At 48.5% G+C, this 25,455-nt stretch overlaps 13 protein-coding genes across 13 annotated transcripts; 9 read left to right on the top strand and 4 right to left on the bottom strand.

The window, feature by feature from the left end:
- Positions 1-41: 41 nt before the first annotated feature.
- Positions 42-2,557, bottom strand: BU24DRAFT_449471 (uncharacterized protein; the record flags this gene model as incomplete). Its single annotated transcript, XM_033530952.1, has 6 exons — positions 2,449-2,557; positions 2,373-2,388; positions 1,767-2,308; positions 1,491-1,700; positions 1,293-1,439; positions 42-1,235 (listed from the first exon to the last, which is right to left on the bottom strand). Exons 1-6 carry the CDS (start codon positions 2,524-2,526, stop codon positions 42-44), a joined length of 2,187 nt encoding a protein of 728 aa, XP_033386235.1. The 5' UTR covers positions 2,527-2,557.
- Positions 2,558-3,080: 523 nt separating this feature from the next.
- BU24DRAFT_432450 (cytochrome P450) lies at positions 3,081-4,190 on the bottom strand (the record flags this gene model as incomplete). Its single annotated transcript, XM_033529924.1, has 2 exons — positions 3,081-3,468; positions 3,499-4,190. 2 exons carry the CDS (start codon positions 4,188-4,190, stop codon positions 3,081-3,083), a joined length of 1,080 nt encoding a protein of 359 aa, XP_033386234.1.
- A 584-nt stretch (positions 4,191-4,774) lies between these two features.
- BU24DRAFT_449470 (MFS general substrate transporter) lies at positions 4,775-6,463 on the top strand (the record flags this gene model as incomplete). The annotated part of the gene is made up of 4 exons (XM_033530951.1): positions 4,775-4,963; positions 5,029-5,837; positions 5,888-6,204; positions 6,264-6,463. The coding sequence occupies 4 exons, from the start codon at positions 4,775-4,777 to the stop codon at positions 6,461-6,463; spliced, it is 1,515 nt and encodes a 504-aa protein (XP_033386233.1).
- Positions 6,464-7,300: 837 nt separating this feature from the next.
- On the top strand, positions 7,301-8,222 carry BU24DRAFT_420948 (S-glutathione synthase). Its single transcript, XM_033527599.1, has one exon. It carries the CDS (start codon positions 7,390-7,392, stop codon positions 7,966-7,968), a length of 579 nt encoding a protein of 192 aa, XP_033386232.1. The 5' UTR covers positions 7,301-7,389; the 3' UTR covers positions 7,969-8,222.
- A 562-nt stretch (positions 8,223-8,784) lies between these two features.
- On the top strand, positions 8,785-9,531 carry BU24DRAFT_407858 (uncharacterized protein; the record flags this gene model as incomplete). The annotated part of the gene is made up of 1 exon (XM_033525825.1): positions 8,785-9,531. The coding sequence occupies one exon, from the start codon at positions 8,785-8,787 to the stop codon at positions 9,529-9,531; it is 747 nt and encodes a 248-aa protein (XP_033386231.1).
- A 571-nt stretch (positions 9,532-10,102) lies between these two features.
- On the top strand, positions 10,103-11,604 carry BU24DRAFT_420946 (uncharacterized protein). Its single transcript, XM_033527598.1, has 2 exons — positions 10,103-10,337; positions 10,456-11,604. The coding sequence occupies exons 1-2, from the start codon at positions 10,182-10,184 to the stop codon at positions 11,389-11,391; spliced, it is 1,092 nt and encodes a 363-aa protein (XP_033386230.1). The 5' UTR covers positions 10,103-10,181; the 3' UTR covers positions 11,392-11,604.
- A 318-nt stretch (positions 11,605-11,922) lies between these two features.
- On the top strand, positions 11,923-13,749 carry BU24DRAFT_449467 (uncharacterized protein; the record flags this gene model as incomplete). The annotated part of the gene is made up of 1 exon (XM_033530950.1): positions 11,923-13,749. One exon carries the CDS (start codon positions 11,923-11,925, stop codon positions 13,747-13,749), a length of 1,827 nt encoding a protein of 608 aa, XP_033386229.1.
- A 429-nt stretch (positions 13,750-14,178) lies between these two features.
- BU24DRAFT_490968 (uncharacterized protein) lies at positions 14,179-14,996 on the top strand. Its single transcript, XM_033533747.1, has 2 exons — positions 14,179-14,452; positions 14,600-14,996. Exons 1-2 carry the CDS (start codon positions 14,355-14,357, stop codon positions 14,790-14,792), a joined length of 291 nt encoding a protein of 96 aa, XP_033386228.1. The 5' UTR covers positions 14,179-14,354; the 3' UTR covers positions 14,793-14,996.
- Positions 14,997-15,406: 410 nt separating this feature from the next.
- On the bottom strand, positions 15,407-16,917 carry BU24DRAFT_460877 (uncharacterized protein; the record flags this gene model as incomplete). Its single annotated transcript, XM_033531851.1, has 2 exons — positions 15,407-15,610; positions 15,661-16,917. 2 exons carry the CDS (start codon positions 16,915-16,917, stop codon positions 15,407-15,409), a joined length of 1,461 nt encoding a protein of 486 aa, XP_033386227.1.
- A 969-nt stretch (positions 16,918-17,886) lies between these two features.
- On the top strand, positions 17,887-19,650 carry BU24DRAFT_449466 (GPI-anchored wall transfer protein 1). The gene is made up of 2 exons (XM_033530949.1): positions 17,887-18,033; positions 18,088-19,650. Exons 1-2 carry the CDS (start codon positions 17,938-17,940, stop codon positions 19,450-19,452), a joined length of 1,461 nt encoding a protein of 486 aa, XP_033386226.1. The 5' UTR covers positions 17,887-17,937; the 3' UTR covers positions 19,453-19,650.
- BU24DRAFT_449465 (uncharacterized protein) lies at positions 19,578-20,939 on the bottom strand (the record flags this gene model as incomplete). The annotated part of the gene is made up of 1 exon (XM_033530948.1): positions 19,578-20,939. The coding sequence occupies one exon, from the start codon at positions 20,937-20,939 to the stop codon at positions 19,578-19,580; it is 1,362 nt and encodes a 453-aa protein (XP_033386225.1).
- A 417-nt stretch (positions 20,940-21,356) lies between these two features.
- On the top strand, positions 21,357-22,823 carry BU24DRAFT_449464 (uncharacterized protein). The gene is made up of 3 exons (XM_033530947.1): positions 21,357-22,185; positions 22,248-22,507; positions 22,565-22,823. Exons 1-2 carry the CDS (start codon positions 21,475-21,477, stop codon positions 22,335-22,337), a joined length of 801 nt encoding a protein of 266 aa, XP_033386224.1. The 5' UTR covers positions 21,357-21,474; the 3' UTR covers positions 22,338-22,507; positions 22,565-22,823.
- Positions 22,824-23,288: 465 nt separating this feature from the next.
- BU24DRAFT_460873 (uncharacterized protein) lies at positions 23,289-25,432 on the top strand (the record flags this gene model as incomplete). Its single annotated transcript, XM_033531850.1, has 3 exons — positions 23,289-23,387; positions 23,440-24,730; positions 24,789-25,432. The coding sequence occupies 3 exons, from the start codon at positions 23,289-23,291 to the stop codon at positions 25,430-25,432; spliced, it is 2,034 nt and encodes a 677-aa protein (XP_033386223.1).
- Positions 25,433-25,455: the final 23 nt, after the last annotated feature.

Below are 25,455 nucleotides of genomic sequence, written 5' to 3'. Positions count from 1 at the left end.
ATGTTTACTTGTATTTTCCTACTTTCACATGATGTGATGTATCAACCACACCGGGCTTCCCATTCGCCAATTACTTCTTCCATTTCCTCTGTCACGCCCCAATGTTGAGACAGACTGTGCAGTAGGATTCTGGTTGAGTTTAGTTCATAAAGCAGGTTTCGGGGTGTCCAATTAGAAGCCTGTGCAGTTATGCTACTTTCTAAAAACTCAATCGTGTCTTGAACTTCAGTAGTCATAGATGGAGGCTGAATCGGTGCCTCATCTAGACCGTAGAGAATGAGTGTTTCCCAGTCTATGGAAGCAGGCACATGTACCTTAGTCACTCCAGGAAGTGCGAAAGAACTATATGTTGTAGCTGCGGCAAATAGAGCGCCGGGCAGGCAGGTATCGTGAATGACACCTAAAGGAACTTCTGACGCAATCTTGTGAATCTCCAACGCATGTAAGAGACACTTCCGCGCAGGGAGGCCTTGAGCCCACGCCTGTGGATTGATACGTTTAGACTCCTGCCGTTTCTTTCCACCAAAGATATGTTGGGTAATGTTGTAGAAATGACACATTCTTCGTGCGCCTCGTGCTGTATTGACGACCAGATCAAGGCAAACAGCGTGCCACCGAATCAGACCTATGGCTTTGTCGGCCGCGCTTAGATCGCAACACTGTATGAGATGTCGTCGTAGGGCACCCAACGCTCTGATGGCGCCTAATCTACATTTTCCACCAGCGGATCCACGAATTGCTCGCTCAGTATCGGTTGCAAGGGAGCCTATCAACTCTAGGAGGATCTTAACGTTCAACAGCCCCGATTTGCAGTATAGTCGGCCGACCTGATCGCAGTCCATCTCTAGTTGATAACATAGATTATGGAATCGCTCCAATGAGAAAGTATTCCCCTTCTCAACGTGCATGTTCATAGCGTGGATCCATTTGTCGACAGTATCCGCGACAAAGACGTCGTCTTCGGCAGAAAGTGGTAGCGAGTTTGTTGCTCTCCAAGTGTTTACAAGGTTACCACTAAATTGAGACACAATCCCGTCAATAATACAAAGGCCAAGTAGAGTTCTCAATTGGGTTTCTCTTGCGGCCCATAACCGCCAAGCATTCATCTTGATTTCGGTAGGATCATGTTCGCTGGGTATGGGTGGCGGATCTGGTACGTCGTACATTCCACAATATTGTGCCCAGTGCATGCTCAGGCCGTAGAAGGTCTGACTTGTCGTTCGAATGGTTCGATCCTGCTCGCAGGTTAATTAGCTTTGGTAACAGTACATAGACACCGAATCGATGCTTACCCTAGATAAAGCTGCGTAGGCTTGACTCAACAAGGAAGACAATACCAGCTCGATCCCACTACAAGCGTCATGTTCCCTCGTGTGACTTATCAGCTCGGACCAGGAAGTTGCAATAGCTGTATGTGCCAATCTCCACAAAGCCTCGCCCTATCAGAAGTTTAATTAGTAATGTAGTGTTGTTATGAAAGACCTCAATACCTTGATAGTCGAATCTTCTGTTCCGAGAAACAGAGATCCAAGAGCAATTGCATTAAGTAGAAGAGGCGCTGAGCAGTTCCGATACACAAAAGTGGGCTTATGTATGACAGGGAGAATGGGGACAAATTTGGTAAAGAACATATGAAGACTACTGTCAAGAAATCGTGGAGTTAAGTCTGATAAAGCTGCAGGTGATGTAACACTGAAGAGCTGCAGTGAATATTTGTGTTAGCAAAGATATTATTCGACCTGATGAAAATAATGAGACAAGCTTACGGTATTGGCAAGAAGCCCATTGATGGTCTGTACAGCTCTGTGCCCATCTTCCGCTGCAGCAAGATCATCGCCTGCATCTGGCCGAACGTCTGCTCGGATTCTTCCCGATGCTTCATTGTGTGAAATATGCGCTTGCGTCAATGGGTTATTCGCAGGTTGGTCCCAGATCATCCCATCAATTGATACTAGACTCTGATAGAATTCTTCGGAGTCAGGCCATAAAAGTGAAGAAGACGCATCATATTGCCCAGAGCGCTCTTCAGAGCGAATTGATGGCCATAAAGTGCTTGTTTGGAAACCGGTACTGGCGTTGGGTTGGATTGAGTTTACGTTGGAAGCATTGTTGATCGACACCATATCGACCCGATGATATGACGGTGTATCATTATCGTCAGACACTTGCAGTCCCCGTGATGATAATACGCTTTCTGATGGGCTTGATTGTGCATTCCGACTGTGCCCTCTTACGTGCCGGTTGAGCACGTCTCCTCGTGAGAAGCTGCTATTGCATATTTGACATTTAAAGGGCTTGGATCCAGTATCTTTGAGGCTTATTAGACTCCATCATGCAATCTCAATTGATGGTAATTTGGTGCAAAAACTCACGAGCCCTTTCATGTCTCTGTGGGATTGATCGATTAGCAATTTTGAATCTTAGCCAAGCTGAAATACACTGATTCACCTTGAGATGCTCCTTCTTTGAGAATTTCCGCTGACAGTACCCACATTCGAAGTCGGCTACCCTGGAATTGGCACGCATTGTCCAGTGATGCACACAGTATTTGTCTTTCCCACCCGATGGAGGATGCAGTGGGAAAAGTGGAAAGGGTCTGGAGATGTTTCCCCACAACATCCACCTCGGTCCAATGTCCCTGCCCCACTTCGCCCACCCAGCTATCCACCCTCCCCTCTCCTTTCCCACCTTTGCAACTAATGGGAAACTACTACTCCGTCAACTATCCTTTGATAGATGGTGAGGGAGCAAATATCTGGGGTAGGTGGATTTCAAGAGGCTGTAGACATTTGCATTTCCTTCAACGCGTTCACTGTTTTCTCTCCTCTTCTAAGCTTCATGCCGAATGGAGACACTTTGATCCGATATTGAAGTGTTCTTACTCAAATTCTGGTCTCGCATTGCTACCTATTGTACGAATTTGACCGGACAGCTAATTATTCCCAATTCTGGCATCCTGGAATACTGTAGATCGCCATTGACCTCAAAGTCTGTCGTATTCCGTAAAATAACCCGAAGAACAGTATCAAGAGCTCTGTCTTATCATTAGCAATTGTAGTGGAGTCAGTATGATTGTTAACTCACAGTCTCGCAAGCGGCATGCCCGCGCACCGGTGTCTTCCTCTCCCGAAACCCATATGGGCGTTCACGTTCTCCCTATGAAGGATAAACTCATCAGGTCGGTCAAACACTTCGGGATCGCGATTAGCAGCAGTATAACACAGAGTTACTGGCTCTGTGGGATGTATGGTTTGGCCATGAAGATGAACATCCTTCGATGTTGTTCGCGCAAAGCCTCTATACGGGCTGTATAATCGCAAGAACTCTTCCAGTGCTGCTGGTATGAGCGACTCGTCGTTCCTCAACAGCTTCTGTAATTCTTTGTCTTTGGAAAGATGGTTGCATATTGAGCCGATCAAAATGGGCGGTGCAACTACGCCAACGACCAATGACTGCCTCAAGCAGCCACTGCGAATTATTAGTATGTATACTCTACACGAAAGATATATTACTTGCATCAGATGTTCTTCACTGAGAGGTTCCCCTTCTGCATCTCTCTCTAGCAGCAGCGACGATGCTGGGTCGTCCTCAGGACATCTCGGGTTGATACGACGGTCCGCCAATAGCTCTCGCGCAATGTCATACATCTTCTTTGAATTCTCTGTCACAGTCTCTCCATCTTGCATTCTCCATGCATTCAACCAGGTAGCTGCTGCGACAGCTAGCTTCGGCGCGACTTCAGGCTCAAGGTTCAACCACTCCGATTCCATGCGTGCTACGAAATTGGCCGCGAACTCTGCACTTATATCTCCATGGCCGCGTGCCAGAAGCGGCGCAAGTTCCGCCTCAGCATGTTTCTCTAACGGGGCTCTGAGACGGCGAAGGCGAGTGGGTTTGACAGTGCGTTCCAATGCGGTCCGAAACGGCGTGTGGGCAGGCGCGTCAAAGTTGAGAGGAGGTCGACGAATACCTCTGGGATCGCTTGGCACCACTGCCTTGACGCTCGATATGTAGGTTTCGGAGTCCATTGCAGCTCGCTTAACATCTTCGTATCTGGTGAGCAGCCAGTAACCGCCGTATTGATTGGTGTGAATAAGAGGGCATTGGCTGCGAAGAAATCGATACTCGTCGTATATCTTGGACGGATCATTGCTCATGACTGCCGCCGACTGATCGATGTCGAATGGCATGTTGTCATTTGGAAGCCCGTAATCCATATCTATGATAACCCTTTTTGGAGAAGAAGATTGATATCTTCGTTTAGGGAACGACGGAAGCCGCAGTATAGGAACAAAATATGCTGGGCTGAGTAAAGTAGCAAGGAAAATCGGGAATGGTCGTTTCGCAGCTAAGGACCTATCTCAATAGACATGATGGAGAATTCTTGAAGATCTATCAATTTCGAGACAACGTACCGTAGTACAATGCCGAACCAGACGGGTGGTTGCGAATGGTAAGCCATGTGGGAAAGGGCTTTCGACTAACTCTCGCGAAGTGGAAAAACGATCGTCGAATCTATCTGTTGCTGGGACTAAGAATTTCCCCACACGACATTTCCCCACGGGAAATGTCAAGCGAGGAGGGGGGTAATAGTGCACGCTTGTTGCTAGCCTTCAGCCGAAATCTGGGGTTATGAATATTTCACTGCAATATCAATTAAATAAAGGCCTGTCAATGGCCTATGCATCGTCGTAGCAATGGTCGCACGACTCTTCCTTTACAGCAACGATCATAGACATTGTGATCGGCAATCCCGACAAGCAGAATCTCCAGCATGAGCCCTTCGATTGAAAATGGCAAGGCCAGCGTGGACACGGTACAACTTGAGATTGTGCAGGACGCCGCTGCTCAACTTCATCAGGCCCACTATGTCCCGCAGACAGAAGATGAGAAGAAACTGAATCGGAGAGTCAATCGCAAATTGGATCTCATTGTTGTCACTTTGTTGGCTATTGAGTTCATTGTGAGTGTCCTCACTCTATCTATCTCTTTGAATCAGATATGGCAGAGCTAACATAAACCACTCAGTTTTGCGGTATTGACAAGACCAATGTTGGCTTCGTTGCAACCAGCTCGTTCATTAAGGATGCAAATTTGAAACCGGATGACATTCCCAACTCATTGTCATTATTCTCAGCTACCTACGTTCCATTACAACCTTTCATGGTCATTTTGGCCCGACGAGTTGGCGTGAAGTACTTCCTAGGATTTCAACTCATGCTGTGGGGTGGTCTATGCATGTGCCATGCTGCGATCAAGGGAAGCGGATCACTCATTGCCCTGCGACTGTTAATCGGTGCTGCCGAGGCAGGTTTCACGCAGATCGGTATGTACTATATGTCCACACTCTACCCAAAGTACGATGTTGGGTTCAGGGTGGGATGTTTCACAGGCATGTATTCGGTTGCAGGAGCCTTTGCTGGAGTTCTCGCCTATGGACTCCTTAGGATCAACTCGAGCGTCCTCCACGGATGGCAAGTCGTATTCATCTTCGAAGGTGCCATCACCGTTTTCCTCGGAATCATAACGTTCTTTGTCCTGCCTAAAAACATCTCGAGCGCGTGGTTCCTTACTCCCGAAGAGCGCGCTCATGCGATTCGCCGAATGGAGATCGACCTGGCCGGAACGCAAGAAGAAGGTGATATCAACAATACTTCTCTCGTCAAGCGAGATCTCATTGACGTCGCGAAAGACTGGAAAAAGCTCTTGACTGTGATTTGCAACATTACGACTGTCCTTCCTGTCACTGCTTTTACGACATTCCTGCCATTGATCGTCCAGGGGATGGGATACAGAGGTATTCAGGCGACGCTCATGAGTGTTTCGCCTTTCGTTGTGTAAGTCTTTGTCCCCCTCTTGTGTCGTCGCACCTTCTAACGAAATACAGCGGCACCATCGGCCTGCTTATGATCGTGTATTCCAGCGATCATTTTAGAGAGCGATCGTTACATACTGTTGGTGGTATGTGCCTTGGCATAGTTGGATGCATTGTAATGGCCACCTCGACAGACAAAGATCTCCGTTACGGTTTTGCTCACGTCTGTATGGCTGGTGTCTTCGTCGGTGGCCCCCTTCTTGCCGTGTGGCTGGCGGGCAATACTCCGTGGAAAGGGACTCGAAGTGTCGTGATGGGCGTCAATGGATGGTCAAACATCGCTGGTGTCATTGCTGGACAAATATTCAAGCACAAATATGCACCTAGATGTAAGTCTTCCGCAATCATCGAGTCTTAATTTTAGGAACGTGAATTGACATTTGTGTAGATGAAGTTCCTCTCATCATCACCATGGTCATCATGGCTAGTGGAATTTGCGGTCTCGTATTCCTCAAGATCATGTACAAGTTGGAGAACAAGAAGAGGGCAGCTATAATTTCGAACTGGGACGAGAACGACTTTGCGGCCGAAGCATTGTCTGAAGAAAGGAGGGGTGATCAAAGACGTACTTTCATGTATGGCACATAGTCAGCCATTTCGCATTTCGTACCAAGTTTAGGTTTGCTTGAGTCTTCGTGTAGCACATGCCCGATATGAATGTAATTCTGACCAGGGATTCTTCAACATCACTTTGTCACCAGTGCAATAAGGTGACGAGGACATAGTGGAGGGTTTTTATCTCCCGCAGATGCACCGTACAAAAGAGCTAGCAATTGCTCCCGAGAGACCAGATGTGGCTCGCCCCGATCAGACTTAGTAAATTCCAGATTAGGAGAAAATGTTCAGGGCAATCGGTCTGCACGTGAAAAGTTGTGCGCTTTTGTATTCTCTTGACATCGTTGCATACCTCTGATTGGTCTGGTTTGAAGTAGCCAGTGAGACAAGGGAGAGTCCCGAGGGGAAAATGTAACGGAAAGTAATGGAATCGGTAGCCCTCAGGGAATAATTTCCCATCTCGAAGTTGAGGTGATATGATGTGATTGGGGTTGAGTGCGGATACAAAGCGATCCACACCGGATCCGCATCCGAATTAACGCTGGTGGGGTAACTCCGCGAAAAGTCCGATCTGGCCCAACCATGAGGCAATGCATTGTTTTACTAGAAGAAGTAAACTGTTTGTATCATGTAGACAAGCTTGTTGAATGTCGCCATCGGTAGATTGTCTTTACAGTCAGATAATGACCGGGCTTCTAGTCTTCCGTTCGGGGGCTTGCGAATTGGCATCGTCCATTGCGATAACAATTGCCGTGCAGCGGTGATAGTTCGGAGAGAGCAATGGAACAATGTGGTATCTACAATGTACGGCGACGGTTCCGGAGGTCAATCGCGGACCCGATGTCCATGTATTTATATCAAAGCCATAGCCATCCATCAAGGTATCAGTCCATCAAGGTGTTCTCTCAATTCCTGTCAATCTTACCAATCAGATCAATTCCAATTCCATCGCTCCCATCATGGCTGCTCTCAACATCCACCCTTCCATCAACAACGGCCTCACTAAGGGCGACCCTAACTTCAAGGGTGGAAAGCTCCAATGTCACTGCAAATCTAGCCCCGTCGAGGTCACTCTCGGTGGCAATGTGCTCCACAACCACGCCTGTGGCTGCTCCAAATGCTGGAAACCTGCCGGTTCTCTGTTCTCTGTTGTAGCTGTTATCCCTCGGGACCAGCTTAAGGTCACAGCCAATGGTGACAAGCTCAAGATTGTCGACTCCTCTGCCGTCATTCAACGTAACGCCTGCAAGGACTGCGGCGTCCACCTGTTCGGTCGCATCGAGAACGAGCACCCATTCCATGGCCTCGACTTCGTCCACGTCGAGCTCTCCAACGAGAAGGGTTGGCAAGAGCCCCAGTTCGCCGCATTTGTTTCTTCCATCATCGAGCAAGGCTTCAATCCCGCCCGTATCGATGACGTCCGAAGCAAGCTTAAATCCACCGGCCTCGAGACTTACGACGCATTGTCGCCTCCTCTCATGGACGCCATCGCCACATGGACCGCTAAGAAGAATGGAAAGCTTCCTCAAGAAAAGTAAATCCGCCTCAATCCCTGACGCCCCTCAACTTTCCGCTTCCCTATTTCACGCACATCCATCTGGCCTGGAATAGGAAACGTTGCAGTCCAGGTCAGCACAGCAATTTTGTAATGCTGACTGACTGTTGAATTAGTTCTCGACTATGATATCAAATATCGCTTCTTCTGGATCTCGCATTGGGTGTTAGCTATTGGGAAGGAAAAAGAAAGAGAAGGTCACTTCTTTAATGATGATAATGTTCAAAAACGTGTGGGAGTGCTATACTACGCATACTAGTCGCGGGAGAACCTCCTAGGGCCACATGATATAATCAAATAAAAAAAGGAAAAAGTAATTAACGAAAGAACCTCCGAATGAGTGTAAGATACTGTATGTCGTGCAGCCAAAGGACATATTACCGCTATCCTATTTGATGCTGCAGTGATGCAGGCAGTAATGGTTTTGTCTTCTCCATATGTTCTCATGGTTTGCCGTGCTTACATGAATCATTCCAAACTCGACGTCTCGCCAATAGCACCCAAAGGCACTCTTTGTGCATTAAATCGAGGGAGTCATAGCAAACGTGGCCCATGATCGTTGTTGTAATAATTCCCATGACAACAAATGGTTTCCATAATCATCAAATATGACGCGATCTCAATATGAGTTACAACTACGATGGCTCTTACAGCAGAATGAGCGTACTTCAAAGAGTCAGTCATGGCCGTTGAATAAATACCCTTCTTCGGCCCTCGATATGAGCTTACAGACACACCATCCTCTATTATCATTAAATACTTTAAGCACTCTCACACAACTTCGAGACTCGCGGCCAAGATGGAAGTCTTTCGGATTGACCCCACTTCACCCTTCAATGCATTCCGGAACCCTGGGCTCGCAATAAGCGACCAGCCCGGCGGCCTTTTCTTCTGGCTTCATCACGCAAACTTGGGAAAAGCATCGCCAACGGAGGAATATGCAATACGAAAATGTCGCGAAGAAGATCTTGAATGGCTTGCATCACAAGTGCATTCAAGTCAGGAATGGGAAGGCGCTGTGGCGCAAAATTTGATCACGGACGTTGTATCTATATCGTTGGCATATCTTACCGGCCAAAGGTTTTTCTTCGACAGCCCAGGGATATTGATTACTGGGCCCAGCAATACTGGAAAGTCAGCACTTGTCTGTAACTACATCATGTCGATAGGAGACACGGGGTATTTACCTGTGGCACATAAGAAGTTCGACTACGTTTTCTGGATCGAATGTGGGCAGAACCAACATCTCAACCTAGCCTTTCAAAAGCTGGCAAAGCAGCTTGGTCTCGTGGACGAGGAGAAGCCTACACTGGATTTCGTTCCTCTAAGAGAGAAGCTCAGGAATTGGCTGGCCAATCCGGTACACCCTAGATCGGAACCACGAGTTAAGTGCACTTGGCTCATGGTATTTGATGACTTGCAGAATAATGGAAACTGGTTTTATTTCTGGTGGCCACCTCGCGCCCCTGGGTGCACAGTCATTACTACGACTCGTCAGAGCGACCTCGGGGATATCTTTGTTTTCAAGTCGAAGCGCAGTCTATGACCCAACTGGTTATCGATGAAACGAAGTCTGAACTACACGTCACGGTCATCTACACTTTATGGATCCTGCCACATAAGATATATTGGAGCAAACTCGCCCTCCAACCAATTTGGACACAATGGCCTCCGCATCACCCTGGCGTTGTGTCTAGCCATTCATTGTCCTCCAACTACTAGCTTTCATTCATCATTACAGCCACCACTCGATGTGTCGAGAAATGCATTTGAACTCGTTCTTCTTTATTGCTTTCCTCCTCTCTTTCTTTTTCCTTTCTTGTTCTCTTTTAGTTGTACTTGCCTCTTTTCCTTTGCCTCCCTGCTTCACACGGTCCAAAAGAGCACTGAGGGTTATATTCCCATTATAGACTTGAAACATTATCTAGACCATTTCCATAGTACCTAGTCATAATAGGATTCTTTCAATGCTACTCTAACGTTTACCATCTTCTTATGTGTATGAAAATGCCCGCGCTTGTCTTAAATTGGCTAGCTTCACAACTCACTCAAACTGCATTTTACCGCTCGCTGACTTATCGATAAGGAAATTTGTTCCAGGTATCGTTCACGTGCACGTCTAGTCACTGCAACCCTGCACCCTCCGGTTGTTTAATTGCTATTGCTCTCAATTCAAGTCTATCATAGAAGCTAAAGATGTCTTTCAGCTTCGGTTTCTCTGGTGACGATATAGAAGAAGATCCCAACGATGTGCTGACAGCGTCACGGGACGAGGATGTGCAAATGGAGGGAGTGGAGACGGGTCAGGGTGCAGAGAGAATACCGGCCAGAAGTCATACTCTGGATGAATTGGTACGTTAAAAGTACAACAGTATCAATGAGTCTTTGTAGATTCCACGTTGAATTCCGAAGCCTTGTCCCGAGCAGACCTGTATAATACGTTGGGTCTTGTTCCTAATTCATGACACAGTTATCAACTCTCCCGGACAAACTTTCCTACTCAATTCTCAAAACCACATCTCCAAAAGGGAACATATCGCACCTCCCACGACGCGAGCTTTTCGACATCCGACTGCAGTTGATGGCTGAAGATGATTCGAGCAGCACAATAGCAGGCCTCGATGCATCAGATGTGCAAACCAACGTGTATGAGGGCGGTTACAAGACTTGGGAGTGTAGTCTAGATCTCATATCCTATCTGCTCGATCGCGGACCACGAAAAGACCTCGATGACATGGCGAGAGTCAACCACGTGATTGAGATGGGCTGTGGGACTGCTTTACCTTCGCTGCTCCTCTTCCAATATGCAATCAAGAACCAGCTCAGCATGAACTTTACACTCACCGACTACAACTTCGATGTTTTGAGGCTGGTCACTGTACCAAATCTGTTGTTGACATGGGCTTCGACACTGGGCAGGACAGATGCACCATTCTCGGAAACATATCCGAATCCACTAGCGGAAGAAGATCGAAGCAAACATGGAGACGATGAAGACCACGGAGACCTCGAAATTGCACCCGAAATCGTGGAGGCGTTCAAGCAGCGATTGGCCGAAACAGGCATCACGATGACACTGGTATCAGGGTCGTGGACACCAACCGAGCATCTTCTAGATTTGATACCCAGTGCACCCGAGTTGAACACTTTCATACTTGGAAGCGAAACTATCTATAGCCCCGAGGCTTTGACAGCATTCACCGAATCGATCGTCGGACTGATGAAGAGGGTGAAGAGCGGTAAGACGATCGTTGCGGCGAAGAGAGTGTATTTTGGAGTGGGGGGAAGTGTAGATGGATTCAGAGAGGAGTGTGCTCAGCGAGGATGTGTTGCATACGAAATGGATTTCGAGGGACTGGAGAGCAATGGTGTCAGGCGATGCTTGGTCGAAGTACAGATGTGTTAATGTGACCCGGGAAGATCGTGACGAGAGAAAGACAAGAGAGACTACGTCAGAGTATGCCTATCTTAACGAATAAAAGCATCTCGAGTCCAAGAGATGTGATATCAATCGCATGTTCCGAGTCCTCGACCGATGAGATATGAGCACGAGGTACCTGAATTTGTGAAACAGCAACATTATTGTACACCTAGCCACCTTTTCATTGGCTTGCACCGGGTCTTCGCCAATGAATCGTGTAGAAGTGAAGTTCAAAGTCACAATCACTTAATTAGTATGTTACTCTGCGCACGGTTACAATGTTCAGTGTGTTCACTCGCTTGAAATCACCTGCTCACCTGCTGGTCCTCGCTGTGTGCCTAGAGATACAGTATTTGAGTACCCGCCTAGGATATATAGATATCTCTTCTCTATCGCAAACGATCTCACTTACCCCAGACAACCTCGCATCACAACATCAGTGTATTCTAACTCGCCATTGTTTCACTATCACGAAAACGCGCAATCACTTCGACTCTTATTGTCACGCCCTCAAACATGAAGCTACTACAGTGGGCAGTGGCAGCCGCGGTGCCTCTTGCCGTTGCTATTCCAGCACCCAAGCACGGCACCGAAGCTATTGGCTCTGCGAAGGGACTGTTCGATCGATCAATTCTCGTCGAGGGTTTCGATGACGAGACTTCACTTACCCCAACCAAGGTCGGCTTCGAACCCACTTCAGCGGATGAAATGACGGCCCTTGTGAAGCGGATCAATTACCCCACCATCGCCGTTGCGATGAGTGGCACTATCGGAATTTTTCATGTGGACTCGACTGCAGGTGGCATGCATGCCAAAGGTCTTCAAGAACACATCGTCAAATGCCTCTCGCAGGCGTGTCCCCCCTTCATGTCGGGTGAAGGCGTATGTGTGGCACACCCACCTGAAGCATGTGTTCTGGACGCCTGGTCGTTCAAAGGCAAGAAGCGAACGAAAGGGAAATTCACAATCCAAACTCGAGAGAATTACTTCCCACCGAATCGCCCTGGGTTCCGTGAAGGTCTTATCCAGGCTGTTGCCGTTGCCTACGCTGGCATGATCTCGGATCCAAAGAATTGCGTGGACAAAGAAGTTGATTCCGTCAGGAAGAATACGTTCTGCACTATGTCTAACTTCATCAATGTCCTCGTTCGTGACTGGGGTATTGACGGCTTCGAGCGCGCCTACCTTACCGTTGACATACACTTCAGGGTTGATGGCGATAGCAAAGTACCTGCAGGGTTTGATTGCATTGCAGTCAAGAACGACGTCATAAGCAGAATCGACAAGGAAGCAGGCTCATATTTCCGCCAGGCCATCGCCTCAGATCAACTGGACAAGTCCTTCTCGTACAAGGCGCACTGTGTGGATGGTGTGATGCAAATCCCACCTCTCGGAAGCATTGATATTGCAAATGTAACCTCGGAATTCAGTCCAGCAAATGTTACCGGCCAAGACAGTTTCAACACATCGGAATACCTTCATACCCCGAGCACGGATTTCACTGAAGCGACTGCAATTGCATTGCAGCCTCGGGGGAACGACCAAGCCTCCGTCGATATTCAAGTTGGTGTACAAAAGGTCCATGTCGGGGACTTACAGAGTACTGATTTGGCTTCGGACTTCTTCCAATGCTTCGAATACAGGTGTCCATCAAATAAATGGGGAAACGTTTGCAACGAATACAAGAATCCGTGCTTCATTGGGAATGTTGGTCACCTTCGTGAAAAGGGCTTCCACAAGGACAGGCCTATGCGTTTCTACTTCATCCGTGGAGAGTGGCCATTCGGGTATAATGGGATTCGCGAAGCATTGGGTGAGATCGTTGCCAGCACACTCCGAGCCACAACCGAGGATGTCAGGAATTGCTACCGTTTTTCTCTATATGGGAAAGAATACTTCTTCTGCAACACTAGTAATTCAATCGCAGTCAAATTGGTCAACTTCGGTCCGGAAAGCAAATTGACGGCTCGTCTGTACGTGGCTATTGGCTTCGCTGAGCAGTACCCACTTGCCAAATTTGATTGTCAAGCCAGCCTCCCGCAGTCTCAATGGTATTCCGAGAATCTCAATCCAGGAGCTATGTACTTCTTCAAAAGGGCCATGCAAAGCAAACCCTCGTTGCGCTTCGCCTGCGTCGATGATCAGAGTAGCGCATCACGAGTACCGAAACCCAAAGGAGACAGCCTTTGGGGCGGATTTGATACCGTGGAGGAGTTCCTAGCTTACCATCGGGGGCAGGCATATAAAGACAGAGATGGCCCTTGGGGTGGATTTGGGTCAGAGGAGGAATTCATTGCTTTCCACAAGGCACAGGCATATGATCCATCATTCTGGAAAGACTGAGAATATCTCCGCGATTGCCTCAGCAAGGACTGATCAGTTCGAGAAGGAGATTGAGGCATACGATTCCTTGATGAAACAATATCACTGCTTAAACTACTAAAATGATTAAATGAATGCACTTCTGCAAGCTTCTGACCATGGAATGATCACGCCGTGCACATTACGAATATCTTGATCAAACAAATCTTTGGATGCAGAACGATCGCTCTCATATGCTTTTCCATACAAATTAAGTGTTCTAAGTACTAAATACTATGACCCGTAAATCTTTGTTACATCAACGGGGCATAAATCGACTAAGTGTGTATTTAAGTCGGTTCGACCTGGTCGAGTTCAAGTCTTCATAAGTCAAATGCTGTGCACGGACCCCATAGTACCCAAAGCTCCAATTTCTTCACAATCAACCATCATCGACATCATCGCGACCAACATCAATTCCACGCATCCCGGTCTTCAACATCTCCCTTTTACAAACGTTCCCGCTACAATAGTCTAAGAGTCGCACCTAAAGCACGCATCTAAACCACTTCGAACCTTACACAACCCGACCGAAAACCCCTCCACGAACCTCCACTCAACACCCAACCACACAATCTACTTTCAAAATGTCTTTCCTCTTCGGCGGCCGACCCCAGCTCTCTTCCGAGCAGAAGATTGCTGCGGCAGAGGCTGAAATTGACATGGTCTCAGACATGTACTCTCGGTGCGTCTCGCCTCGACTTCAGTCCCCGTTTCTATCAAACATCTCCGCATCCACCTCCTGCTTTCTTCTCCTCCGCTCAATCCCTCAATTCCCAATTGTTCTGGACCTATATATAGCATTGGCAGAGACTAACTCTTATCAATACAGACTTCTCGCATCATGCAGCAAGAAATGCGTCGACTCCACCTACCGCGAAGCCGATCTCAACAAGGGCGAGTCCGTCTGCCTCGACCGCTGCGTCGCAAAGTTCTTCGAGGTCAACGTCAAGGTCAGCGAGAAGATGCAGGGCGAGGCACAGAACAGACAACAGGGCGGTGGTATGTTCGGCGGTGGCATGTAAAAGATTCTGAGCAATGACAAAAGGAAATGGACGAAGATCTTCATTGGCAAAAAGATATATGAGTTTGATGAAATGATAGTAAAGAGAGAGGAGGGATTATATCACTATGTATTATAAGGTCTTTATGCTTGCTTGGTGCAGGATATGGATATGGCATGGCTAGGCTTCACTCTTCTAGAATTGGATACGATTGGATTACATCTCAATGATTTGAAGTGGCCTCAGTGATCTAAATTATCTTCAGTATGACTCCTGGATTGCAGTTATTGAAGCCGTAAAACCACTTGATGGATAGGGTTATAGAGGCATCCGGGAGGCAGTGAGGAAACTGCAGCTGAACGCCACAAGGCGAGGCATCACGAATTCGAAAGCATCACGAAGCCTCATTGGAACGGTATTGACCAGGGAAGCAGGAAGCTTCCCAAATCTGTTGTATTCGAAAATCACGCCAAACGCCAGAAACGCCGGAAAAAAAACACCCTGAAAAGCCCATTATCCGGGCCTCAGCCCCTCAAAATCCCAATCCATTACCAATCGAAAAAAAAAAAAAACTCAGGAGAAGGGGAGGGAGGGGGGAGCAGAAGGGAAGTCGGGCTTGGCAGGCCCAGGGACACTTACTCTTCGAAATCCTCCAGAGTGAGGCCGTCGGCCACGATCGTGACCCTGTGCCTGATGTCGGCCAGGAGGTCGGCGCCGCAGTCGTCGATCACCAGCGCCTCGAGCCTGCCGAGCGCCTTCTGGGCGAGCCTGGCATGCTCTTGCGCCCTTTCGGCAGCAACTTTTGCTGCTCGAACGTTCTCCATGGCGTTGAGAACGGTCTGTCTGGTCAGTAATCTAGAACTTCACAATAGGGTAGGTGAGTGCGTACCTGGACGATCTTCACACCCCGTGCGCGCTCATCGGACAGCAGTGGTGTGTCCTCGATGCGGCTCAAAAGAGCATCGAGAGAGCTGATGATCAAGGGCCTCTCTTCAATCTCTCCGACGGACTCTGCCCTCTCTTTGCCTTTGCCAGTATTCTGGAACTGGGCCGGACGGGGAAGAGGCGGGACAGGAACGTCTGGCTTGACGGCGCCACCCTTGAGGTTTGGGGTGCTGCGCATACGCTTGAGCAGCGAGCGGAACCCAAGCTTGTGCTTGGAGCTCTTGTGGCCATCATTCACGTCGAGGCCGTGAATGAGAGAGTCCGCATCGTTAGAGACCACAAGGGTCGTGCCAGCGCCAGTGCGGTCACTGAGCTGGCTAGAAAGACGCCTGGGTCGAGATTCGGGGCCCTCGTCATTGAGGCGTTGACGGGGCGGGGTGGAGGCATCTGGGGAATGCGTGAAGCGTAGAATGGAGTCCTCGGGGATGGCCTGGGACGGAGCCGCATAAGAGGTCGTGTAGACGGGAACTGCAGGCGCGGTGGAGACCTGAGTGCGAGAGGATGGGCGTGAGATGGCACTTTGATCCGAGCCCGTTGATGCAATCGGATAGGCACAATACTTGGCCACCGACTGAGGTGAAGGTAGGATGATCGGACGATGCTTCGGGCGTGGAGCTGGACTATCGGTGGCAGAGCCCTTGGGAGTCCAGGTGGTGGGAAGCTCAGCGATTCCATGAGGACTTTTGTTGGATGCACTCATTGCTGCAGCCATCTTGCTCGACTCGCCCGCCTCCAAATAGGTGGTGTTACCACTCTGCTCGCCACGCATATTGCGAGGTTGCGACATCTCGACACCTCTCATGCGCAAAGGCGAGGCCTCTGGCTGAAGTGCCGGATACTGCTCTCCAGATGGAGTTCCCGCTTCAGCATCCATCAAAGAGCGCCGAGCTTTGGGTGGGCTCATGGGATTGATGAACTGAGCAACCGGAGGGCTTGGAAGCGGCTTGTGGCGATCAACTACAGGAGCTGCATTGGGTGAGGTTGCCGGTCTAGGAGACGAAGGCAACTGAGGATCGTTGGGAGTGAGGCTCTGATTCTGTCCTGACTTGTTCCTCTCGGGTAACTTGAACGGAAGACCCAGGCGCCTTGCTGCAGCAGTCGGGACCAGATTTGGCGATCCTGGCGGCGACTTGGAAACTCCTGTGAGGAACGGCAACTTGCTGGTCTTTGCCTTCAACTTGGATCTATCGCCTTTGAACATGGCTGCTCAGTTGCCGCGTTGCTAGAAGGCTTCGAAGCGAGGTTTGGGACGATGTGAGATACGGTGCGAACTCAACACGAGTTCAGTTGATCGATGATGGAGAAAGTGAGAGGACTTTGACCTCCAAGACGGTTTAGGTTCTCGGAACGAAGTTCAAGATGCAGCGGGAAGTGTACTTTGTATGTTATCCACTGCCGAAGCAATAGGTGAGGCGACGTTTTTGACGAAGAGAAAAAGGTTGACGGAATGGAGAGGTGATGTAAGGTGGAAGTGGGGAGGTTGGAAGAAGTAAAAAGGCTCAAGTCAGTTGGAAATAAGTGAATGCGAGACGGAGAGCGGCAGAGCGGCAGTGAAGGTGGGTTGCTCGCAAAGCAAGTGAAGGAGAAAACCCGCTAGGTCAGTACAGCAGCCGTCTTTCAGACCAACTAGATCTATAAACACAATATGTTCAGACTTGGCCAGAGTTCTGTCCAGCAAGTCTGACCAATAGTTGATCACTATGGCCGTATTCTAGCAAATATATGCCTGCATATGTGCCTTTTGGACAGATGCATGCCGATAGCCATGCCACCAAATATTTGAAGGTAACCTAATTCAAGTAATTGATTTTTCAGTTCGTCAAAAAATAAACATCATTAGATTGTGTTTCTTAAGTACAATAGCTTTACTCGTATTGCATTAACCTGCATTATTCTGATCTCAAACGGTTTGTTTTGAAGTGGTGGGACGTATAGGTCGTACTTGTCGAGGGATTCTGCTTGTTTGATTGAATTATGTTTTACTTGACTTGACTACAATATCATACTGCTAATATAAAAAAATCACATGGAATCACCCATGAAGAGTCTTACTGAAGCAAATGCTTGCTTTGATGACATAATATAATTAAGGAGTGAGGTTGGTCGGGTTCGGCGAAACTGAACCGCCGAAGGACAACTAACACGACGCGTTTGACAACCTTTCGAGCCCCCACGCGCCAATGACTCCAATACCAGGAGCAAACGGGGATTGAAGTTTACAATGGTCAAATACGATAAAGCTGCAAAGATTCAACACGTGAGCGGCCTCACCGGGAGCTCCGTGGCTGATATCAATGCGGTATCGTTGGCAATGCCGGTATGCACACTCAAGATCTTGGTGATGCCGTCATACTAATCCAGACCTTGACAGCTCACAATTCTTTTATGGTCGGTACTTCAATCGCGGACTCGGGCATTCATTCCTTACACTCTTGGCCCTATGGCCGTCGATTTTCTGCTCAATTGTGGAGCAATTCTCTTCTCAACCACTATATACTCCTCTACGCCATGGGTTCTCAATATCCTCCTTCTTTTGCCTGCCATTTTCATTACCATGACCGAGCACGGCACGCCTCCTCAACGATCTGCTCGCCCGCAGCCCAAGAACCCGACTCCGCTCGACCGCCTCCCAATAAAGCCTTTCATAACGCATTATCGTGGTGCAATGATGGTTATCACATGCATTGCAATACTTGCTGTAGACTTCCGGGTGTTCCCACGACGTTTTGGGAAAGTAGAGAACTGGGGTACATCACTGATGGACGTGGGTGTAGGCTCATTCGTCTTCACGTCTGGAGTAGTATCCGTGCGATCATTTCTCAAGGAGGATAACAATAGGCGCCCATCCTTGTCGAGAAGGTTCATGGGATCTCTGAGACATTCTATACCTCTACTCGTGCTTGGTGTTCTCCGCCTAATATCCGTAAAAGGTTTGGACTACGCAGAACATGTTACCGAGTACGGTGTACACTGGAATTTCTTCTTTACCTTGGGATTCTTACCGCCATTCGTCTCTCTTTTCCAGTCTGCATTCCAGCTCGTCCCTTCCTATGCTGTACTCTCTTGCATGCTTTCCGCTTTACATGAACTTGCTCTTGACAAGACCGATCTAGGGGCATACATTCTCACTGCTCCACGGACAGATCTCATCTCGATGAACAGGGAGGGCATCTTCTCCTTTTTCGGCTACCTCGCTATATTTCTGGCAGGTCAGTCACTGGGCTCATTTGCATTGCCCAGAGAGTCTTCGTTGCCTCCAAACGCATCCCGGATTGAATACTTGAAGAAGTCGATCATGGGCAAGCTTGCCGTGTCTTCCTTGGCATGGATCACGCTCTTCTACTTTTCCATCAGTTACTACGGCCTCGGGCTGTCCGTCTCACGGAGACTTGCCAATTTCCCTTACTTTCTATGGACTTGTGCCTTCAATAGCTCACAAATCGCCATTTGCTATGCCATCGAGAGCTATTACTTCCCGAGCCTTCGTAAAGCATCTAGCAAGGAAGACGAGAATCAAAGGGCTAAAGATGCTACCAGTCCGCTACTATTTGCTTTCAATCGCAACGGTTTAGCAGTCTTCCTCGCAGCTAATTTGCTGACTGGACTAGTCAACTTGACTATTCCTACTCTTGATTTTGGTAAGCTCGAGTCAATGGCTGTGTTAATAGTGTACATGGCAACTGTTTCGGGACTTGCGCTTGGGTTAGACCGGTTGGATGTATCAATCAAACTGTGAGCGATGTTTCCTAGATAGGGAAGGCATGACATTCGCTGCTGGAAAAAAAATAACCTGTCTATGTACGATAATATCGGGAAAAAACCTTTCATTGCCTCTTGACTACATTTCTGAATCACACGAGCTCAGTGGCGAACACCTGATGACGCAGACCTGCCGTTTCTAATTGAACGCCCCAAGCTTCTATACAAATCTTCGAATTCAGTTTCGACTTCAGGCCAATATCCCGGGCTTGGTCCGCCGTCCGGATCTGGGGCCGGGCCGTACATGAGCCATCCAGACATCGGCTCGAGCGTCCCGTGGGGTGTAGCATCATCTATAGCTTGGCCATTGAGACGCTTGGCTGCCTCTATACATCTGCTCAGTAATTTTCCTTTGATTCGCTTTCTGGGGTTTCCTATTCGACCATCGAAGCGCTGTAGTGCCTGTTCATAGCCGTCCGGTAATCCCATTTTGATACGCTTTCCCACGTTTCCCGCCAGAACATACGCTGGGAATTCCTCCATACCCTTGAAACCGATCACTACAACAGGAGCCTGCGCATAGCCGACTGGCAAATCCTCAATGAACCATTTTTTGTAAGCGATGCCATTGAGAATTAAAGGATTCTCCGGCTCCCGTTTGATGACTGGATTTCCTTCAAGATCCCAGAAAAAGAACCCTGTCAACCATCCCTTCAAGGAGTATGGGGGCAGTCCGCATGCGCCGTCATTCTTGGCAACAACCATGCTGTTCCAGAAAGTTCTGGTTTCGGGGTGGTCGGGTTCCTCGAAGGTGCGCACAAAACGTTCAAGAATTGGTCGCAGCTGCTCAGCGAATTGTTCTGGCTGGGCACCAAAGGTTGCGAGGCGATCAATCTTTGCGAGGAGTTGTTCCCAGTCCTCTTTCTCGCCCTTCAGAGTCACGGATGGAAACCCACATATGATATCGCAACTGTACTTGAAATATCTCTGCATGAGACCCATCAAGAGGACACTGGCGGTCAAGTGGTCAGTCCAGGTTGTCGTACTGAACTCAGGCATGACCCAATTTCGTAGCCAGCCAGGCTTTACTTCTTCGTGAATGGCGTCCTGGAATTTATGTAGGATGCCCTCGAAAGTACAATCTGAGACATGTATTCTTTTCTTCCCTGTATGACTAACGAACAGGTGCCTCAGTCTTTCCGCATTCTTGATCATATAGAAGTTCAATTGCACGAGAATAGCGAACCATACTTCATCCGGTCGGATGATCAGGTGCCGGTGCTGAGCCCAAGCATCAATTGCACCCCGGGCAAAGCTGTCACCAGATGAATAAACGTCTCCTTGGCTGATCTGTTCGTCATAGGAGGAGAAATAGACTTCGGCTTCCGGGTATGCTAGAAATTGGTCACGACAGCTGTTTCGGAATAGTTCGCTAGATGTCTTTACGGCATGCGGGTACCCCTCATGGTTGTAGGCTCGAGGTTCTGCATCAGAGGGAAAGACAGTCACTGATGAAGTGGCCATTGTTCGAGGTTGCCAGAATAGTCAGAATGGGCCGTTTATGAATGACGGCTAATAACTTAAAGTAACGCTTTTCTGTTGGAAAAAAGAAAAGATCTGAACCATTCATGTTCCCATTGAATCAGGAGGAATAAGTGACATTGCGGCGTAGTCAATCACTTTAGTTGCTTCATGCGGCACCTGCTCTGGCATTCATCTAAAGCGCTGGTGTGCCCCACTCACGATCATTGTTTTGATATCCACTTCTATATCAAATATTCGAGACGCGTTTTCCGTTAGCATCTTGTTACTCGAAAACCAAAAGTCGAGAGATGGTAGAGTTTCGGATCAACACACCTAGGTCACCTGACAGCGCGACACCATACACCTTTGCACGGGCCCACACTCCACTCCACCTTCCCCACACATGCGCCGTTCTCAGATATCCCGTCATCACTCGCGTCCAACCTCACTTCACATGTTCAACAAGTTCGACAACAGAGCATACACGCATACAGCTAGCTGGCATTCTCTCAATGCACTCAAAATATAGCCCAATATGTCAACCCCACAAGCAAAACGCCGCCGCCTCAACGAAGCAACAAAAACCCTCCACAAGCCATTCAAATCACCATTCCGCACCCCATTGAAAGTTCAGCAACAGCAATCTCCTTCACACGAATCGGCTTCGTCCGACCCGCCGTCCGAGCCCGATGTAACTTCTACTACGTCATCATTCCTTTCAACAACACCAGTATTATCTTCCACAAAACTCCCATCCCGCCCCAATCCACCAAACTTGACCCCGCGAACACAGCAAGTTCCCAAATCCTCGAAACCATTCACAGCATCGACTAGCCCTACCAACCCCTCAGTAGCAAAGCAAATCCTCCAGCTACGATCCGAGATCCAAATTCTCACGCAGGCCCATGCGCTGCTTACTTCCTCCAAGGACAAAGACCTAGAGCGCGAAATCGAGATGTGGCGGACGGCGAGTAGGGAGGTGGCAGAGGATTTGTTCGCGACGACTAGGGAAAGGGTTCAGAGGATGGGGGGTGTTGGCGCGTGGAAGGATAGGGAGAGGGAACAGAAAGAGTGGAGGGCGAAGTGGGAAAAGGAGGATGCAGAGAGGGAATTAGAGGAGCGGCGACGTGGTATGGAAGAGAATGGAGAGGAGAGAGAGGTGTATGATGATTATGCAGATCTCGGGGATGCTGTGGATGAAAAGAAAGGAGAGGATGATTCTGAGGACAAAGCTAACGACGATGATGTGAGTTTCTCTGGGTCGAGTGGTGAGAACGTGGCGAAGTAGATTGGACTAATTCGTAGCAGGGCTTCACCATGGACATGATGCTCAAGACTTTGAACATTGATCTCAACCTCATCGGATATAACAAGGAGTTCCAAAGATGGGAAGGTTGAAGATGCCAGGCTATTTCGTTTACTGTCATCAGCTATAAGCTCCTACCGGCCGCTCGCGTCTACTACTACCAACTGCCTCTCCCGTACAACATTCCTGCCATCTGACAATAAGTTCGACTTTTGGAATACCTTGAGAGACACCAAGTCCATCGACAAGGAGGGGGCATATCGTAAGTTCATATTCTTCGTCCGATGCTTGCAACACTTTGACCGACCTGTCGGTGTAGGAACACATGACATATCATACTAACCCGGGGCTGTACAATAGCAGAAGCTGCACAATATCTGCAAAATACGATATTGTCCAGTGACCTTGGAAACTCAAAAGAAGATGCAGACAAGCAGCAACACCAGCCGTTGAAGCTTTTACCTTATGGGTATATTATAGCACGGGTTTAGAACGATTAGCACTCAAGTACCTAGGTAATGATGCAATTCTATGCCAGAAATTGAGATGGCCATCAGGTAGAACCTCACAGAATGAAGTAATTTTACTCATGAATATCATGAAAGGCGGTTATTTGTTTCTTAGTATTTGGATGAATTCTGTGATATATTCCCTTCTCCTTTCGAGATAGTCACTAATCGGGATCGCCAAAATGGTAATGCAGAACGGAGATTCCCCATTAGGCAGCGCCGCTTCACAAGAAAATGCGAGTCAATTATTCCAAATATTGCACTCAATTATGCACGAATTTTGAGACAGCAAATGAAGAGCGACTTGGCTCTCGTTGAAACTTTAGTACCCTTTCGGCTTCGCTGCCATCAACATGCACCGATTGGAGAGCGCAGAGTCGCATCGCATCAACCCGGTATCTCCGCCCCGCAAGCATAATGCACGTGCTCTGATTGGAAAGTCCCGCCACCTCCGCCTGTACCCCAGACTCCCACATCAACCCGCATGATAGTTATCAAAAACCTTGTCGTAATTACACTGGGAGCATTCGGAATATGTCAGCAGTCTTGAAATTCATTCCCAGTGATACCCATGGAATGCCGCAAAAGCGTTCGGGGTCACAGCGGGCCTGCGATACTTGTCGCCGACGAAAGGTAGCACATGATACGTCTACTATTTCATCGTGCAAAACTAATGCTTCTTTAGAAACGCTGCGGACACGGTAATGAAGATGTAATTTCATCTGCTGTGCCACAGGCGGATCAATCAGGCTCGAGTCCTAAGCGTATCAGACTTTCCAATGAACCAGGTACTACTGGGAACGGTGAAGTTACTACGTCAAGACCATCAGTGCCTTCGGATGGGGGTACTGTACCCCAGAGAGCTCAACATTATGTCGAGAAGAGTGCAATGCTGCCTCCAGAATCGCCGGCGACTGCCAGTAGTGGTCGCGCCGACAGTAATTCGGGGAGACCCACCACCCAAACATCGTATAATGGTAGTCGTAATTACAGCGAGTCCAGACATGACGCGCGATTCATCGGACATCTAAACCCTGAAGCTACCTTTCTTGCAGCAACTAGTCCCACGCTGACCACAGGATCTGGAGAACCTGAAGAGGTCGGTGTATGGTTGTCTTCTGTAGGACGAAGCGCACCCCAGCCTTACACCTCACTCCCAATGAGGCAGACTCAATCAGATGCTGTCTATTGTGCCGACCCTCTCATATCCAGAGTCTTACTACCACATCTCGAGGAATCATGTCTCTCTTTACTACCCGACTCGTCGGATTTCGCAGCCCTATCTAATATCTATTTCGAGGAGTTCCATCCTATCTTTCCCATCCTCGACAGGGATATCTTCGAGGCTCCGAATCCTCATCGCCCATCCCACGTTGTCATGAAGCAGATCGTTTCTCTAATCTCGAGTTCAAGTCCTTCTGCCAGGCTGTTCCTTCGACTTAACATCAACGAACCCACACTCCTAGAAAGAAGCGAATTCTCGTACCGGATTTCACTTTCAGTCCGAACATGTCTGAACCTGGACCTCATCAAAGACAAATTCACTGTATGCCAGATCTGTGCACTGTTCTCCATGTACACACAACTAGCCGAGGACCGCCATTTGCCAGTAGAGATGTGTGCACGCGCAGTCGCTCATGCACAAACCCTTGGACTTCACCTCCGAGCTAACCAGCAACCCTCAGCAGCTCGAGTTTTCTGTTGCATTTGGGCCTTGGACAGACTGAATGCAGCATTCCATGGGCGGCCTGTCACGATGCATGAACGCGACTTCGGGAACAGGCTAGGAGAAAGCATTCCGGAACAGGAGGCATGCTTTCAACTATGTCTCCGCACCACTGTTCTTCTTGACAAAGTCATCGATCTCTATCGGCCCAATCCAGATAGACCACAAGCAGACTGGGGTCTGGAGCTGCCTGATTATGAGAGCATTGTACATGAAGCCAGCGCTTCACGTATAAAGCCCAATCTTCTCGGTAAGCCTATTTCATGGGGGCCATGTAAGCACATGTAGACTAACATTAGATGTACCAGCAACATTGGAAACGTTCTATCATGCAGTCGCTATCTTGTCATGTCGAACCCATGCATTGACGCAGCCACCACGCTCCTCTCCATCCCACGTTCGACAAAGTTTGTCGGCGACAAGAGTCATATCCATGATCTCGGAAGACTATAATGGAAAGTTCCCACCAACTCCCATCGTGCCGTATGCTGTATCTCTTGCATTACGATTCTTCTATCGCGAATTTCGATTCACCAAGGTTCCTCTCTTCCGCGGGAGAGCTCAAAAGCAACTCACACTTGGCTGTGACATCTTGCGGGATCTAGGCGATGCCTATCCAGTAGCGATTGGCATCGCCAATCTTGTTGAGCAGATGCTCAATGAGACAGACAAAGTATATTCTTCTATGGCTCATCAGTCTCAAGAGCCCGAAAGGTCAAGGACGAGTAGCCATGGGGGAACACCTGTCTCCGGTGCTGCAGGGGGTTCAAGTCTTGATGTCGCAGCTTCGACTCAACCCGCACAAACGGATTGGTCAATGTGGGATAACCTACCAGACATCGATATCTTCGAGCATTTCGATCCCAACTTCGATCTTGACGCAATTGATGCTGCCCTTGCCGATGATACGCAACCTGTGTTTCCGATAGGCTATCATGGATACACGTTCTGAGAATTGCGTAGGATCACAGCACA

Source organism: Aaosphaeria arxii (genome assembly GCF_010015735.1).
Source record: "Aaosphaeria arxii CBS 175.79 unplaced genomic scaffold BU24scaffold_3, whole genome shotgun sequence".
NCBI lineage: Eukaryota > Fungi > Ascomycota > Dothideomycetes > Pleosporales > Aaosphaeria > Aaosphaeria arxii.
Note: the sequence above shows the minus strand (reverse complement) of the source record. Positions and strands in the feature narration are given on the sequence as shown.